The sequence below is a fragment of the Adiantum capillus-veneris genome, chromosome 18 (genome assembly GCF_014529385.1).
Source record: "Adiantum capillus-veneris isolate H3 chromosome 18, ASM1452938v2, whole genome shotgun sequence".
Classification (NCBI taxonomy): Eukaryota; Viridiplantae; Streptophyta; class Polypodiopsida; order Polypodiales; family Pteridaceae; genus Adiantum; species Adiantum capillus-veneris.
In genome coordinates this window covers 3,324,472-3,339,692 of record NC_140948.1, presented here as the reverse complement: position 1 = coordinate 3,339,692, position 15,221 = coordinate 3,324,472, and the positions used below count along the sequence as shown (strand labels likewise).

The window sequence follows — 15,221 nt, the reverse complement described above, 5'->3', positions numbered from 1 at the left end:
CGTCATGTCTTGTGCAGATGGATCCGATGAGGGACATATTTTTTTTGTAATGTGACACACACACACACACACACACACACACACGCACACACACAGAGAGAGAGAGAGAGAGAGAGAGAGAGAGAGAGAGAGAGAGAGAGAGAGAGAGAGAGAGAGAGAGAGAGATTTATCTAAGACTTTGTGCAACCTTTTTGTAAAATTTTACAGACAAGTACAAGACAATTGGCTGGAAAATCATTGGAGAAGATCTGTGCGATTGTTTGCATCTGCTCAAGGTGCTTCCATGACTTTTTAGGTATGAAGTTTCTGGTTGTATAATCATGTAATTTTTTCTACTCCTTTCTTTGTCATCGATCAGGGCAAAAGATAAATATTGTCGTTCCTCCAATGGGAGAATCAGTTTCAGAAGGATCTATTGCTGAGTACAGTATAAGTGAGTATGCTCTCATTGTTACCTCATGTATGAAAATATATTTTTGAGCTTTCAGGGATCTATACGTCACTTCCAATTTGTGGTATTTCACAGCTTTCTGCTTTCTAGCTTGCACCTCCTGATGTGAAGTTGATCACTCCCTAAGAGTTCCCATGTTGTGACTTTATCGATATGTAGTTAAGAAGGTTGCATCCATGTGTGTGTGTGTGTGTGTGTGTGTGTGACTTAGTTCAAGCATTATTCAGTTGCTCATTTCAGCCAATGCATTTGGTTATGTTCTGGCTACATATTTTCTATTGTAGTGATGTAAAACACGATGTTTAGCCTTTTTTAACCTGTCTCTTACACTTGCATATTGAAACGGATGCATTGAAATTTGACTGAACATGTATAACCATGATTGTACGAGGCGTAGATGGGTGTTTTACCGCATTTTCTGGGCATCTGCTATATTCATCATGTTAATATGAGCATTTAGAAACTGTGTGCACTCATAAATCTAGCAGGTACTTCAAATGACGGTGAAAATTTAATGATTATTATGAAACTCGATTCTTATAAAAGAGGGCTTGGGGAAATTGCATGTTCACAGATTCTGGTAAGCCTTTTTTTCCGTAATCTATGCGCTATCCTATTGCCTGAATGCAGTAAGGCTTGTCAACAGGGGTCATCCGTTCGTCTTCTTCCATACGCTTTCACTTTTATATCATGTTGTGCTCTCAATTATCAGGCCCCTAGAAACCTCTTTGGCAGCCTTACCTCTGGCTATAGCACCAATACAGCCTGTTACATAGATGACCTATTTTCAGCCTTCTAGAAATCCCTATGACCTTGCTACAGCCCCATCCCTCTGTGCTTTACCATGTACAAGGCTGATCTTGCATATCAGTGTGCATTCTCTCTCTTCATCAGCTTGCATCATCTCGGAGGCAGCTGAGTTACCGTGGCCACGCGGAGCAAGAAGGTGGGCATTAAATCTAGAAGATCATTGGAGGTCTCTTGCATGAGCATCTCACACTATCTGTTGTTTGTGGTGGTGTATGCAAAGGCCACTCTGGTTCTAGATTTGGGGGCCCTTGAACGTGTATGTATATGTGTGTCTGTAGGTATATGTATATACATACACATATACATATGTATATCTTTATGTATATACATATGTATATGTGTATATAAATAGAGAGTCAGGAGAGAGGGCTTGTGTGAGTGTGCTCTATGCGAGGAAGAGTGCACGCAAGATTCCTCTCGTCACCAAGAGGTTCTTCAAGCTTGTAGGAGAAAGAGAGAGTGTTTAAGGGAGTGAGTTGAGTTTGTGGAATCATTGATAGAGCCTATAGAAAAGAGGTCGCTTGCACATAGAGGGGAGTGATAGAACCTAGTGCACTAAGGTGGATCAACGTTAGTGCCGTTTATTAGGCATTAAGCTAATGATGATCACTCGTTTAGTTAATAATAAAGACCAATACACAAACAAACATGCAAAGTGAAATTGGACCGATGAATAACTTGAATACAAAAAGAGGCTTATATAGCCGTAGCAAGTGGTAAGAGGGTGATGCAATGCATGATGTATGTAGCCCAAGTGAGCCTTCTTTAATGCTAGAGGTGCATGAATGGAGAAAAGGAGGAGGATGTGAGGCTCATTCAATGAGCCCCATGCCCTATGGATCATGTACCATGTGTCATGCTCATGGGCCATGTCATGGAGAGAGTAGAGGTGATACCCATGGCTAGGGTTATCGCTACAAACTCCCCTGTAAACCTAGTCATGGTAATATTCTAGCATAAGCGATACATCCAGGATATCGTGAGACACTGATACATCATAGTGGATCAACATGATTCATCACTATGGTTCACAAGGTGCTCGTTTATCATATCTAGGGTCAAAAGACTAGAGTACATCAATATATCCACTGTTGGGGAAGGAACAGGTGCTCAAGGTGTTGCAAGAGGGGGCGATGGAAGTAGGAGAGAGAGAGGAGGAAGGAGCGCAGGAACAAGAGCAGAGAGAGAGAGAGAGAGAGAGAGAGAGAGAGAGAGAGAGAGAGAGAGAGAGAGAGAGGTCGTTAGTTCAGCCCACGATTGTGTATTGGGCTTATTCTTTCTTATTCATTGAAAGAATAAGTGAGCAGAGGGTGTTCACACCCGTCCGGCCGGCCATAAGGCACTTAGCCTTTATTTCTCACAAACTCCCACCTAAAGGCAATGTGCCTTTGGGAGATAAAAAACAGCTAACTATGGTACAAGAGGTGATTTTGTGACTTACTCACACCATGCCCATCAACTGACGGCAATATGCAAACCGTTCTGAGCACTCTGACTATCACAATGCAACACGAGAACCTTTGCGTTAATGCCAAGATCATCCACCAAACGCATAAGCCATAAAGCTTCCTTACAGGCCTCAGTAGCAGCTACATACTCAGCCTCAGTGGTGGATAAAGCAACACACTTTTGCAATCGAGATATCCAAGACACTGCACCACCTGTGAAAGTAAACACATATCTTGAAGTAGACTTTCTGCAATCTGGATGTCCAACAAAGTCTGCATCTGTTAAGCCATGCACACTCAAACGCGACTTCCCAAAGCAAATGCACAAGTCCTTTCTGCCCTTCAAATATCTCAAGATGCCTTTGACTGCTTCCCAATGCTTTTTGCCAGGGTTACTCATGTATCTACTCACCACTCCCACCGCAAATGCAATGTCTGGACGTGTGGCGACCATAGCATACATTAAGTTGCCTACTGCTAATGCATAAGGAATCTTGGCCATTTCAGCCCGCATGTCATCCGATTTTGGGCAATCATCTGCACTAAGTAGTGGTGTACTAAGTGCCTTTCCCCCCTCCATATTGAAATGCTGCAATACTTTGGTAATGTAATCTTTCTGAGATAAATAAAGAAGACCCTTCTCCTTATCTCAAAAAATACGCATGCCCAAAATATGACTTGCATCACCAGGATCCTTCATGTCAAAATGCTCACATAAGCTGTTTTGTAATGCATCAAGCTCTTTGACGTTTTTACTCGCAAGAAGCATGTCATCTACATACAAGGTAAGCAATAGGAGGCTTCCATCACTTGCCTTTTTTGTATATAAACAGTGATGTGCATTACTTCTTTTGTACCCTTGAGATCTCATAAAAGTATCAAACTTGTGATACCATGCACGCGGAGATTGTTTCAATCCATACAAGATTTTATTGAGTCTACATACTTTCTTCTCCTTGCCCTTGACCACAAAACCTTCAGGTTGCATCATATATATGATCTCACGCAAAATACCATGTAAAAAAGCTGTTTTTACATCCATTTGCCTTAATTCCATATCTAGAGCAGCAACCAAGGCTAAAACGATCCGCAATGTAGTAAGCTTTACTACAGGAGATAAAATCTCATCAAAATCAACACCATGCTTTTGCTTCTACCCTTTTGCAACCAAACGTGCCTTGTATTTTGAAGAAGCATTTGCAGTGACTTTCTTTTTGTAGACCCATTACTTGGCAATGCTTTTGCCCCTTTTGGCAAATCTACCAAGTCCCATGTATGGTTTTTCTCTAAGGAATCCATCTCAGAGAGCATTGCTTTGTACCATTTCTTACTATCTGTTCTACCAATAGCCTCTTTATAACAAGACGGCTCCCCACAACCAGTAAGCATTACATAGTCCATGGAAGGAACATATCTATCAGGAGGCCTAGTCTCCCGAGTAGATCTACACACCCAATGATCCATGGCAGGTGGATTTTCAGCCTGCATATCCTCAAAATCAGCGGGCTGTTCAGCCGGTTGCATTGCATTGAATTGCTGATTTTTTGCATCCTCCTGCTCCTCAACTTGTGGTGCATCAGTGGAAACTTCATTGGGCTGATTTTCAGCGCCTTCTTGCTGATTTTCAGCACCATTTTCAGCTTCAAAACGCTGCTGTACATTGGGCATTCTTGGCTGTCCATAAGGTACATCTTCCCGAAAAACAACCCTCCTAACTTCCTCGGTCCTAATGGGCTGGTTATGCATGCATTTCTCAATGAAGATGACATCATTGCTGCGTATGACCTTTCTCATTGCAGGATCCCATAACCTATACCCCATTTCACCATCCTCACCGTATCTTAGGAAAATACATTTACAAGACTTGGGGTCAAGCTTGGTGCGTAGTTCACTGTGGATGTGAACATAAGCCTTGCAACCAAACACTCTCAAATGTGCATATGAGGGTGGCTTGCCGGACCACACCTCCTCATGCACTCTCCCACCCAAAATCTTACTCGGTGACCTGTTAATCAAGTGAACAGTTGTATTAATAGCCTCTGCCCAAAAACTATGGGGTAACGCAGCTTGTGACAACATACAACGGACTTTCTCTTGAATAGTCCTATTCAGTCTTTCTGCAACTCCATTTTGGGAAGGGTTAAAAGGAGCTGTGAGCTCTCTTTTAATGCCCTTAACGTCACAAAAGTCTTTGAAGGCTTTTGACACATATTCTCCCCCATTATCCGAGCACAAAGACCCGAGTTTCTTACCAGTTTGGTTCTCAACATATGCAAGAAACTTCTTAATACATCACTCTTTAAGCGAATTGGATACACCCACACCTTGCGGGTCGCATCATCAATGAAAGAAACAAAATATTTCTTTATCCCTAATGATAACTGTGGCATCTCACACACATCAGAATGTACTAAGTCTAACTGTAAAGACTTGGAAGAAAGAACCCTTTTATGTGGTGTTTGAGCGTGCCTGCCAAAAATACAATGTTCACAATGGGAAAAATCAGCAAATAACCACAACGAGAAAGAGTTTCCATTCCCTTTTTACTCATGCGTCCCAACCGGCCATGCCACAAAGAAACACTCGGCTGCTCGGTTATGGCGACAACATGGTCACAAGCACTAGAAACATACAAAGGATACAAAGTGTCACTCTTGGAACCTTTAGCAACAATCCTGGCACCCTTGCATATTTTCCATTTGCTATCACCAAAGGTGGTGTGATAGCCAGCATCATCCAATGCACCAGTGCTAATGAGACTCTTTTTTAACTGTGGCACATGTCGCACATTTTGCAACACAAAAGTCATACCATCTGCAAAAGACAAATGCACACTGCCAATGCTTGCTATATCGCATGCAAAGTCATCACCCAAATGCACTTTACCATGATTGCCGCCCATGTAATCAGAGAACTGTCACAAAGTGATGACGTGGTTGCCCGAAACCCTAATTCTGTTGAAACCCTAACCCTAAAATCAGAAACCCTAATTCTGCTGAAACCCTAACCCTAACCCTGATTTGCTGACTGGCTGGCTGCAGTGTAAAATGCGGAAAGCTGCCACATGGCAGGCTGTACGGACCTCCGTGATTTGCGGTAGCTACTAGACTTGCTTTTCTACGCAAGTTGAGAGAGAGAGAGAGAGAGAGAGAGAGAGAGAGAGAGAGAGAGAGAGAGCTTTTTTTGCTTTATTTTAAAAAGCAAAACATGGACAGCTTTTGGCACTTGCTTTATTTTTATAAGCAAGAGAGAGAAAGAGCCTTTGCTTTATTGGAAAGCTTTTGATTTTCAGCTTTTGGGGCTCTGCTTTTAGCATTCCTTGTAACTTTAAATATGTGAGCAAGCCTCTCAAAACTCAGAGCATCTGGACGCAGAGTCTGAGTGTGTGCGCCTGCCTGCACTCTTGTACTTTGAACTCAGATTAATACAAAAAGAAATACCGAAAGGGGCGCCAGTCTTTGGGGCCAATATCTCTAGGCACGGAACTCCGCCGGGCCAGTGTCGAATTAAATTGTGAATTGTGAACTGTTTTTGAAGTGGTTTTTGGTGCTGTCGTGGTAGATTCTTGACTTGGGAGTGTCCAAGTCCGTTACAGTGGTATCAGAGCATGGCCGATTTCTCTTCTACGGGAAATCTGATCCCAATTTTTTTTTTCCGTGGCACCTATGGCTTCAAGCAAGGATCAGTTGACTCCCTCTGCATCCGGAGATGCGGGAAGGGATCACGACGAAGATTCACGTGATGAGTATGGCCCGCCTTGGCCTACTCAGGCGGAGCGTCAAGAGATGGAGCGCCGACAATTGATCGGCGATGCAACAAAGATGATGCTTAATTTTACCAAGGATCCGAAACTGGCAAAATATATGAGCAAGACCTCTTTGGAGGAGGTGCATATGGAGTGGCAGAAAACCACACCACCACCCCAAAACCCGCTCTCAAGAAACCTCCTACTCCCAAGAAGTATACAGAGAAGGAATTAGAAGAGGTGGATGATGCACGAATTGCTCAGCTTTTTGATCCGCAGAACAAAGCTCAAAAGCACGGCAAAAAGCAGAAGAAAGGCACTGACTTCCCGGGTTATTTGGGTCGTCAGTTGACATTTGAAAAGGCAAAGAAACAGAAGAAGGGTGTTCGATTTGAAGGAGTACCCAGTTCTTCTTCTTCTTCTTCTTCTTCTTCTTCTGACAGTTCTTCTAGTTCATCTGACTCGAGCGAAGAAGACCGAAAAGGTAAAAAGGGAACCACGAAGCAACGCTTCGGGAAGGGCAAGAAAAAGACATAGAGGTCTAAATCTCGCCCAATGAGTGGCAGTTCTAGAGAGGACTTGTCTACAGACAATTCAGACTCTGACGAGAACTACTTTTATGCAAAGAAGAAGAATTTTTACAAAGCCAACCAGTATGACTTTCTGGCGGACAAAAGCAAGAAAGTCCGAGAGGTTAAGGAAGGTGGACAATCAATTAAATTTGACACGTTTTCGGGATATAGAGATGCTTCGAAGGCTTTGTCGTTTGTAGAGCAGTTTGACATCGCTTTCGTGGGCGGACGCTACTCAGAGCACTCTAAGATTCAGAGAGCTGCCTCCTACTTTAAGGGGAATGATCGAACTTGGTGGTCCACGCTTCTTTTAAACAAGACTGCGCCAATTAATGGCTGAAATTTAAGAAGTTTTTTATTTCTTCTTGGCTGACTCGAGAGTATGAATGCGATATACAAGCTGCTTGGAACCATCTTCGGATGACCAAGAAAGATACAGTGGACGCTTATTGCGAGAGATTCTGGAGCTCTTTTCTACCTCCCTCTTCATTCAAGAAGATCTCCTTCAGAGAATAGATTGAGCGGTTTACCTTGGGTCTACCTACAGAGATCCGAGATCACTGCTTGGAACAGAAGTCAGCTTCTATTCAAGAGTTGATGAGTCATGGGAAACGGGGTTTTACCATTCACTCTGGCAATCTGACCTACCCCACCGATGAGATCATGACACAAAGAGCCGAACAAACTTCGACGAATGAAAGTAGAAAGAGAAAGAGCAACGCAGAATAGAAAGATGCACGACCCAAGCTTACTCCTCGGGAGAGAGCTTGCTTCATCAAGGAGGGAAAGTGCTTTGGATGCGGGGAACATGGACATATCTCAGCGAAGTGCCCTAAAAATGCACAGAAAGAACAGAATGACAAGGACGACGAAAGGCCTGAGAGTTCGAGAGCAACTGAGGAACGTGGAAGAAAAGGCAAGATGAAAACAGGACTGGTTCCAGATTGTGTGGGTACCGATCCCAACACGATGGACGAAAGTGCAGAACTTTGCCGAGCTTAGGGCAAAGTGAAAGACCAAGAAGCCCTGATCTTCTTTGATGGAGGAGCCAAGGCCAACTTCATTTCACTGGAATTGGCGGCACGACTCAAGATCATTCCCGATCGGATGGGACCACTTGCGGAGGCTGTTCTAGCGGCACCCGACAGGGACGTAGCCATTACACCTGTCATTGGCAAACTTCGGTTGCATTGTCAGGGGTATTTGGGGCATGAAGACTTTTACATAATGCCTTTGGAAGGTTATGATGTTCTCTTGGGAATTCCCTGGTACCACAAGAACAACGCTGTGGTCGACTATCGGGCGAGGAAAGCGACATTGACTACAGAGAAGGGCAGAACCATTGTACTTGACATTAAACTGAAGGACGAGTCTGTCCCTATTGTGTCGGCTTCGGCCATTTCTAAATTAATGAAATCCAGTCTGTTTGTTTACTCGATCTTTATGAAAGAGTTAAGTAATGAGGATAGGACAAATATGTCTCAACTTGATAAAGAACACCAAGATTTTCTCCACTCTCACGTCGATTGCTTCTCAGAGGGCCTACCAGGCGAGTTATCACCTGCTCGTCCTGAAGATCATACCATTGATCTGATACCTGGAAGCACACCACCGAACCTGCCACCTTATCGTGTGAGCCGAGCACAGAATGAAGAGATTATGAACCAAGTGAAAGACCTCTTGGAAAAGGGTTTTGTCCAGCCTACTACTTCACCATATTGCTCTCTAGTGTTGGTTTTGAAGAAAGACGGATCTTGGAGAATGTGCATCGATTATAGAGCCCTCAACAAAATCACCATCAAGAACAGATTTCCGATTCCTAGGATCGATGATATACTCCACAGATTACAAGGATTCTCTGATACCTGGAAGCACACCACCGAACCGGCCACCTTATCGTGTGAGCCGAGCACAGAATGAAGAGATTATGAACCAAGTGAAAGACCTCTTGGAAAAGGATTTTGTCCAGCCTATTACTTCACCGTATTGCTCTCTAGTGTTGTTGGTTTTGAAGAAAGACGGATCTTGGAGAATGTGCATCGATTATAGAGCTCTCAATAAAATCACCATCAAGAACAGACTTCCGATTCCTAGGATCGATGATATACTTGACAGATTACAAGGATCCTCGTGCTTTAGCAGGATTGATCTGAAGAGTGGATATCATCACATCTGAATCGGGCTGGGAGAAGTCTACAAGACAGCATTCCGGAAAACTTTTGGGTTATTTGAGTTTTTGGTGATGCCTTTTGGCTTAACCAATGCTCCCGCGACATTTAATCGGATGATGGACAGGATTTTTCGAGAGTATAAGCTATTTGTTGGCACTTTCTTTGATGACATCATTGTTTTCTCCAAGAATGAGGCAGAACATAGAGATCGCCTGCTTCAGGTCTGTCAGGCATTACGAGATCACAAGTTAGTGATTAATGCTTTTTCCTACCAGAGATACACTCTCTGGGACACATTGTGTCAGTAGAGCAGGAGTGCAAATGGATCCGGCCAAGATAGAGACTATCCGTGATTGGCTCGATTTGAAGAATGTCCATGAAGTTAGAAGCTTCTTGGGATTGTGTTCGTACTACAGGCAGTTCATTCGAAAGTTTGCAGAGGTTGCTTCCCCTTAGCATATCTTGACACAGATAGGGGTCCCTTTCTCGTGGGGGACCCACAGAGGTGACTCCCTTTCAGACTTTGAAATAGAAATTGACTACAGGACCAGTTTTGACTTGCCGGATTGCAAAAGTCATTTGAAGTATATTGTGATGCTTGTGGTCGTAGTCTTCGTGCGGTCTTAATTCAAGAAGGCCATGTCATTTCTTACGAGAGCCGATTGTTCTCAAGGCCGGAAGTGACAACACAGATTTATGAGAAAGAGCTTTTGACGGTTATCCATGCTCTTACTCAGTGGCGGCACTACCTACTCAGTGGCGGCACTACCTACTCGGAGCGGATTTTACTGTCTTTACAGACCATCAAAGTTTACGCTACTTCTTGTCACAGCAGTTGCTATCAGAAAAGCAGATGCGGTGGGCGAACATCTTGTCACAGTTTCACTTCTAGATTGTTCATGTGTAGGGACAGAAGAATGTGTTGGCAGATGCTTTGTCTCGGAAGCCGTTGGTTCTGGCCATTTCCGCGATACATCATAGGAGCTTCGAGGATATGGTCGACCAATATGCCACAGATACAGATTTTGCAGACGTTTTCACACGCATACGGGATGGGGAGACAATAGTGGGATATTCCATTTGGGATGGCTACTTGATGAGAAAAACCATATTGTGCGTTACACAGCCGTTGAGGGAAAAGGTTATGACCGAATGCCACTGTCCACCTTTTACGGGTCATCGCGGTATTGCTACCACCATGAAAGGGGTAGAGAGATACTTCTTTTGACCGAGACTAACTTTACCTCGAAGCTTTTGGTTGAGCATAGTCTATTCCAAATGGAACCCAGAATTCAGCTTGGCCGGAGATCTGGAGCAATGGGATGCACAAGAGGGGAGTTACTCCGCTCCTTTGTCAACAGATGCCTTGATTTTAGAATACTAAAGTTACTAATGTCTCTTTGAGCTTCAGGGATATTGAGAGCTGACAATATTTTGCTGCATTACTTTATGAAATGGAATTTCCGAATCTGAAACTGATTTGTTCTTGACTTGTTTTTAAGTGCAGGAACTGATAGACGAAATGATTGCAGCATTTTGGTATAATTGATCTCGAATAGACATGGTTGCAATAGGGGTTAGTCAATCGGGCATCGATGAGGTCCCGATTGGATCTAGATGCGATTGCTAGCTACATTGCCGATAAATCATGGTCTAAGATCCGAATGAATGTTGAATGTCATGTGATGTCCTGTGATGTCGTGTGATGTGACTGTCGATTGGTACATGTGCTAGATGTGTGTTCCTAGTACGTAGGTACTAACACTCAGTGTCTGCTAAGACAGTTTATGGCCTCTGTCTGTTTTGCAGGCGTAATCGAGGGCGATTACAATGCTTTCAAGAGGGGGGTATGTCACAAAGTGATGACGCGGCTGCCCGAAACCTTTATTCTGATGAAACCCTAACCCTAAAATTAGAAACACTAATTTTGCTGAAACCCTAACCCTAACCCTGATTTGCTGACTGGCTGGCTGCAGCGTAAAATGCGGAAAAGCTGCCGGACTTGCTTTTCTACGCAGGTTGGGAGAGAGAGAGAGAGAGAGAGAGAGAGAGAGAGAGAGAGAGAGAGAGAGAGAGAGAGAGAGAGAGAGAGAGAGAGAGAGAGAGAGAGAGAGAGAGAGAGAGCTTTTTCTGCTTTATTTTTAAAAGCTAAACATGGACAGATTTTTGGCACTTGCTTTATTTTTATAAGCAAGAGAGAGAAAGAGCCTTTGCTTTATTGGAAAGCTTTTGATTTTCAGCTTTTGGGGCTCTGCTTTTAGCATCCCTTGTAACTTTAAATATGCGAGTAAGCCTCTCACAACTCAGAGCATCTGGATGTAGAGTCTGAGTGTGAGCGCCTGTCCGCACTCTTGTATTTTGAACTCAGATTAATACAAAAAGAAAGAAATACCAAAAGGGACGCCAGTCTTTGGGGCCAATATCTCTAGGCACGAAACTCCGTCGGGCATGTGTCGAATTAAATTGTGAACTGTGAACTGTTTTTGAAGTGGTTTTTGGTGCTGTCGTGGTAGATTCTTGACTTGGAGTGTCCAAGTCCGTTACAAGAACCATTCTCTGTGTGGAGCTACATGAAAAGAAGCACCTGAGGCAAGTATCCACATGTGCATATGCTCATCAGAGCCCAAGACAAGAGTTTTTGCATCCAAGGAAGATGTATTAAGCACATCATTGCTCCTCTCACTGTCATAATTAGAGGCAACATTCGCCTCTTCAATCACAATCGAGCTCTTAGCCTTAATTTTTTACATCCACAAATGTAATTGCATGATCTTGAAGAAGTAGAGGGTGCATCATGTCCCTCTTCGTAGTCGTGTTGAGGAGTGGTCATGTGAACTTTTCCTTTTCCTCTGTCGTTATAATTCCTTGGTCTTGAATCTTCTCCTTGATCCTTCTTGAAGCATCTGAATGAAGGGTGTCCCGTCTTGTGGCATATGTGGCATGGAATGTTCATGTAACAATCCTTCGTAGCATGGTTTGACCTACCGCACTTCTTGTACTTTGATTTGCTTGATGAAGTTACATAAGCACCTCTTGATTCTTCCTTGAGGTTCTTTTTTCTTCTCACGGTCTTGGAGTGAGTTGATGGTGTCTTCTAAGCTTGGTGGCGGATCCTTCTCCTTGGAGGACGATCACCGGTGATGATTTTGTCGTAAGTGTCTTCGGGCACAACTTTGAGTAAAATGGAAAGCTTGTCTTCATCGACAGGGAATTTGATGTAAGTAAGTTGAGTACAAATGGATTTCATCCTATTGACTAAGGATGCTACATCTTTGCCCGCTTTCATAGTAAGCCCATAGAATTGTATTTTTAAGGCTATTTTAGACCTTTTGGTCTTGACATGAAAGTGCCTCTAACAGGTCTTGAGTTCAACTCCTCGTCAGCTAGATCTTTAAGGTCTGTTGGGATAGTTTCCTACGACGTTAAAACTGCCTTCTTCTTCTTCTAGAGTAAGTGTCACAAAGTGATGACGTGGCTACGGACAGCAAAAACCCTAATTTCTGCCAGAAACCTTAAAATTCCTGCAAACCCTAATTTTTGCCAAAAACCCTAATTTCTAGAAATCGCGGAGTTTTTTTTTTTTTTGGGTGAAATTTTGAGTGACGCAAATCTCAGCTTTTTGCTATGATTTTGGAAAAAGAGAACTTGCTTTTTCATTGAGAGAGAGAGAATCTGCTTTTGCTTTCAAGCTTTTGGGGCTCTACTTTTAGGCATCCCTTGTAACCTTTAAATAAGTGGTGAGGGTCTCACTTCTCAGAGCATCTGGACGCACAGTCTGAGAGTGAAACCCTAACCGCTCTCTTGTACTTTGAAGATTGATTAATACAAAAAGAAATACCGAAAGGGGTGCCAGTCTTTGGGGCCAATATCTCCAGGCACGGAACTCCGTCGGGCCAGTGCAAATCTATTGTGATTTGTGAATTGTTTGAAGTGGTTATTTGGTGCTGTCGCGATTGATTCTTGACTTGGAGTGTCCAAGTCTGTTACAGTGGTATCAGAGCGCGGCCGATTTCTCTTCTACGGGAAATCCGATCCCCAATTTTTTTTTCTGCGGCTCCTATGGCTTCACGCAAGGATCAGTCGACTCCCTCTGCATCTAGAGATGCGGGCTGAGATCACAACGAAGATTTAGGCAGAGAGTATGGCCCGCCTTGGCCTACTCAGGCGGAGAGACAAGAGATGGAGCGTCGTCAATTGATCAGCGATCCAACAAAGATGAAAAATATATGAGCGAGACCTCTTTTCAGGAAGTGCATGAGCAGTGGCAGAAAACCACTACACCAACCCCGAAATCTGCTTTCAAGAAACCTTCGGATCCCAAACAATATTCAGAGAAGGAATTAGAAGAGGTGGTTAATGCACGGACTGCTTAGCTTTTTGGCGCACAGAAGAAAGCCAAAAAGCATGGCAAAAAGCAAAAGAAAAGCACTGACTTTCTAGGTTATTTGGGTCGTCAGTCGACATTTGACAAGGCAAAGAAACAGAAGAAGTGTGTTCGATTTGAAGGAGTACCCACTTTTTCTTTTTCTTCTTCTTCTGACAGTTCTTCTAGCTCCTCAGATTCGAGCGAAGAAGACAGAAAAGGTAAAAAGCGAAGAAAGAAGCAACGCTTCGGAAAGGGCAAGAGAAAGGCAAAGAAGTCTAAATCTCGCCCAGAGACTGACAGTTTTACTGAGGACTCATCTACATACAGCTCAGATTCTGATGGCGAAAACTTTTATGCGAACAAGAAGAATTTTTATAAAGCCAACCAGTATGACTTTCTGGAAGATAAAAGCAAGAAAGTCCGAGAGTTTAAGGAAGGTGGACAGTCAATTAAATTTGACACTTTCTCAAGATACTCAGATGCTTCGAAGGCTTTGTCTTTTATGCAGCAGTTTGACATCGCTTTCGCGGGAGGACGCTTCTCAGAGCACTCCAAGATTCGGAGAGCTGCCTCTTGCTTTAAGGGGAATGCTCGCACTTGGTGGTCCACTCTTCTCTTAAACAAGACTGCGCCAGTTAAATGGTTGAAATTTAAGAATCTTTTTATTTCTTCTTGATTGATGCAAGAGTATGAACGAGATATACGAGCTGCTTGGAACCATCTTCGGATGACCAAGAAATATACAATCAATGCTTATTGTGAAAGATTCTGGAGCTCTTTTCTACCCGCCTCTTCATTCAAGAAGATCTCGTTCAGAGAACAGATTGAGCGGTTTACCTTGGGTCTACCTACAGAGATCCGAGATCATTGCTTGGAACAGAAGTCAGCTTCTATTCAGGAGTTGATGAGTCATCCGAAGCGGGGCTTTGCCATTCACTTTGGCAGTCTGACTTGCCCCACAGATGAGGCCATGACACAATGAGCCAAACAGACTTCTGGGAATAAAAGTAGAAAGAAAAAAGAGCAGACCAGAGAAAAAAGATGCACGACCCAAGCTTACTCTTGAGGAGAGAGCTCGCTTCATCAGAGAGGGGAAGTGCTTTGGATGCGGGGAACATGGACATATCTCCGCGAAGTGCCCTAAACAGGCACCGAAAGAACAGAATGATAAGAACGACGATAGGCCTGAGAGTTCGAGAGCAGCTGAGGAACGTGGCAGAAAAGGCAGAACTCGTACCACATGGCGTGGGATGTGAACCGAATTAAATGAATGAAAGTACAAACTTTGCCGCTTTTGGGGCAAAGTGAAGGATTAGGAAGCTCTTTTTAAGGAGCCAAGGCAAACTTCTTTTCACTTGGAATTGGCGGCTCGATTTGGAATTACGCCCGACAGATTGATGCCATAGGCGGAGGTAGTTCGACTGGCACCCGGATGGGATGTTGCCATTACACCGAGCATTGGCAAACTTCGTTTGTAATGACACGGGTGTTCAGGACATCAGAGTGACGTTCTACTCGGAATCCCTTGGTACCACCAGAACTACGCCGTGGTTGACTATCGGGCCGAGAAAGCGACTTTGATGAATGAAGGGCTCAGAGATTGTACTTGATGGACTTCAGTTTCTTTCTTTTGGGAGAGAACTGAACGATGGAAAAAG

At 43.6% G+C, this 15,221-nt stretch overlaps 1 protein-coding gene across 1 annotated transcript in view; it reads left to right on the top strand.

Moving 5' to 3' along the window:
• Nucleotides 1–15,221, top strand: part of LOC147435154 (dihydrolipoyllysine-residue succinyltransferase component of 2-oxoglutarate dehydrogenase complex 2, mitochondrial-like) — a 126,260-nt gene that overhangs the window by 93,413 nt on the left and 17,626 nt on the right. Inside the window, exons 5-6 of the mRNA XM_086488260.1 lie at nt 208–275; nt 359–433. Of these exons, the coding sequence (XP_086344386.1) occupies nt 208–275; nt 359–433 (143 nt within the window). The remainder of the gene's footprint in view (nt 1–207; nt 276–358; nt 434–15,221) is intronic.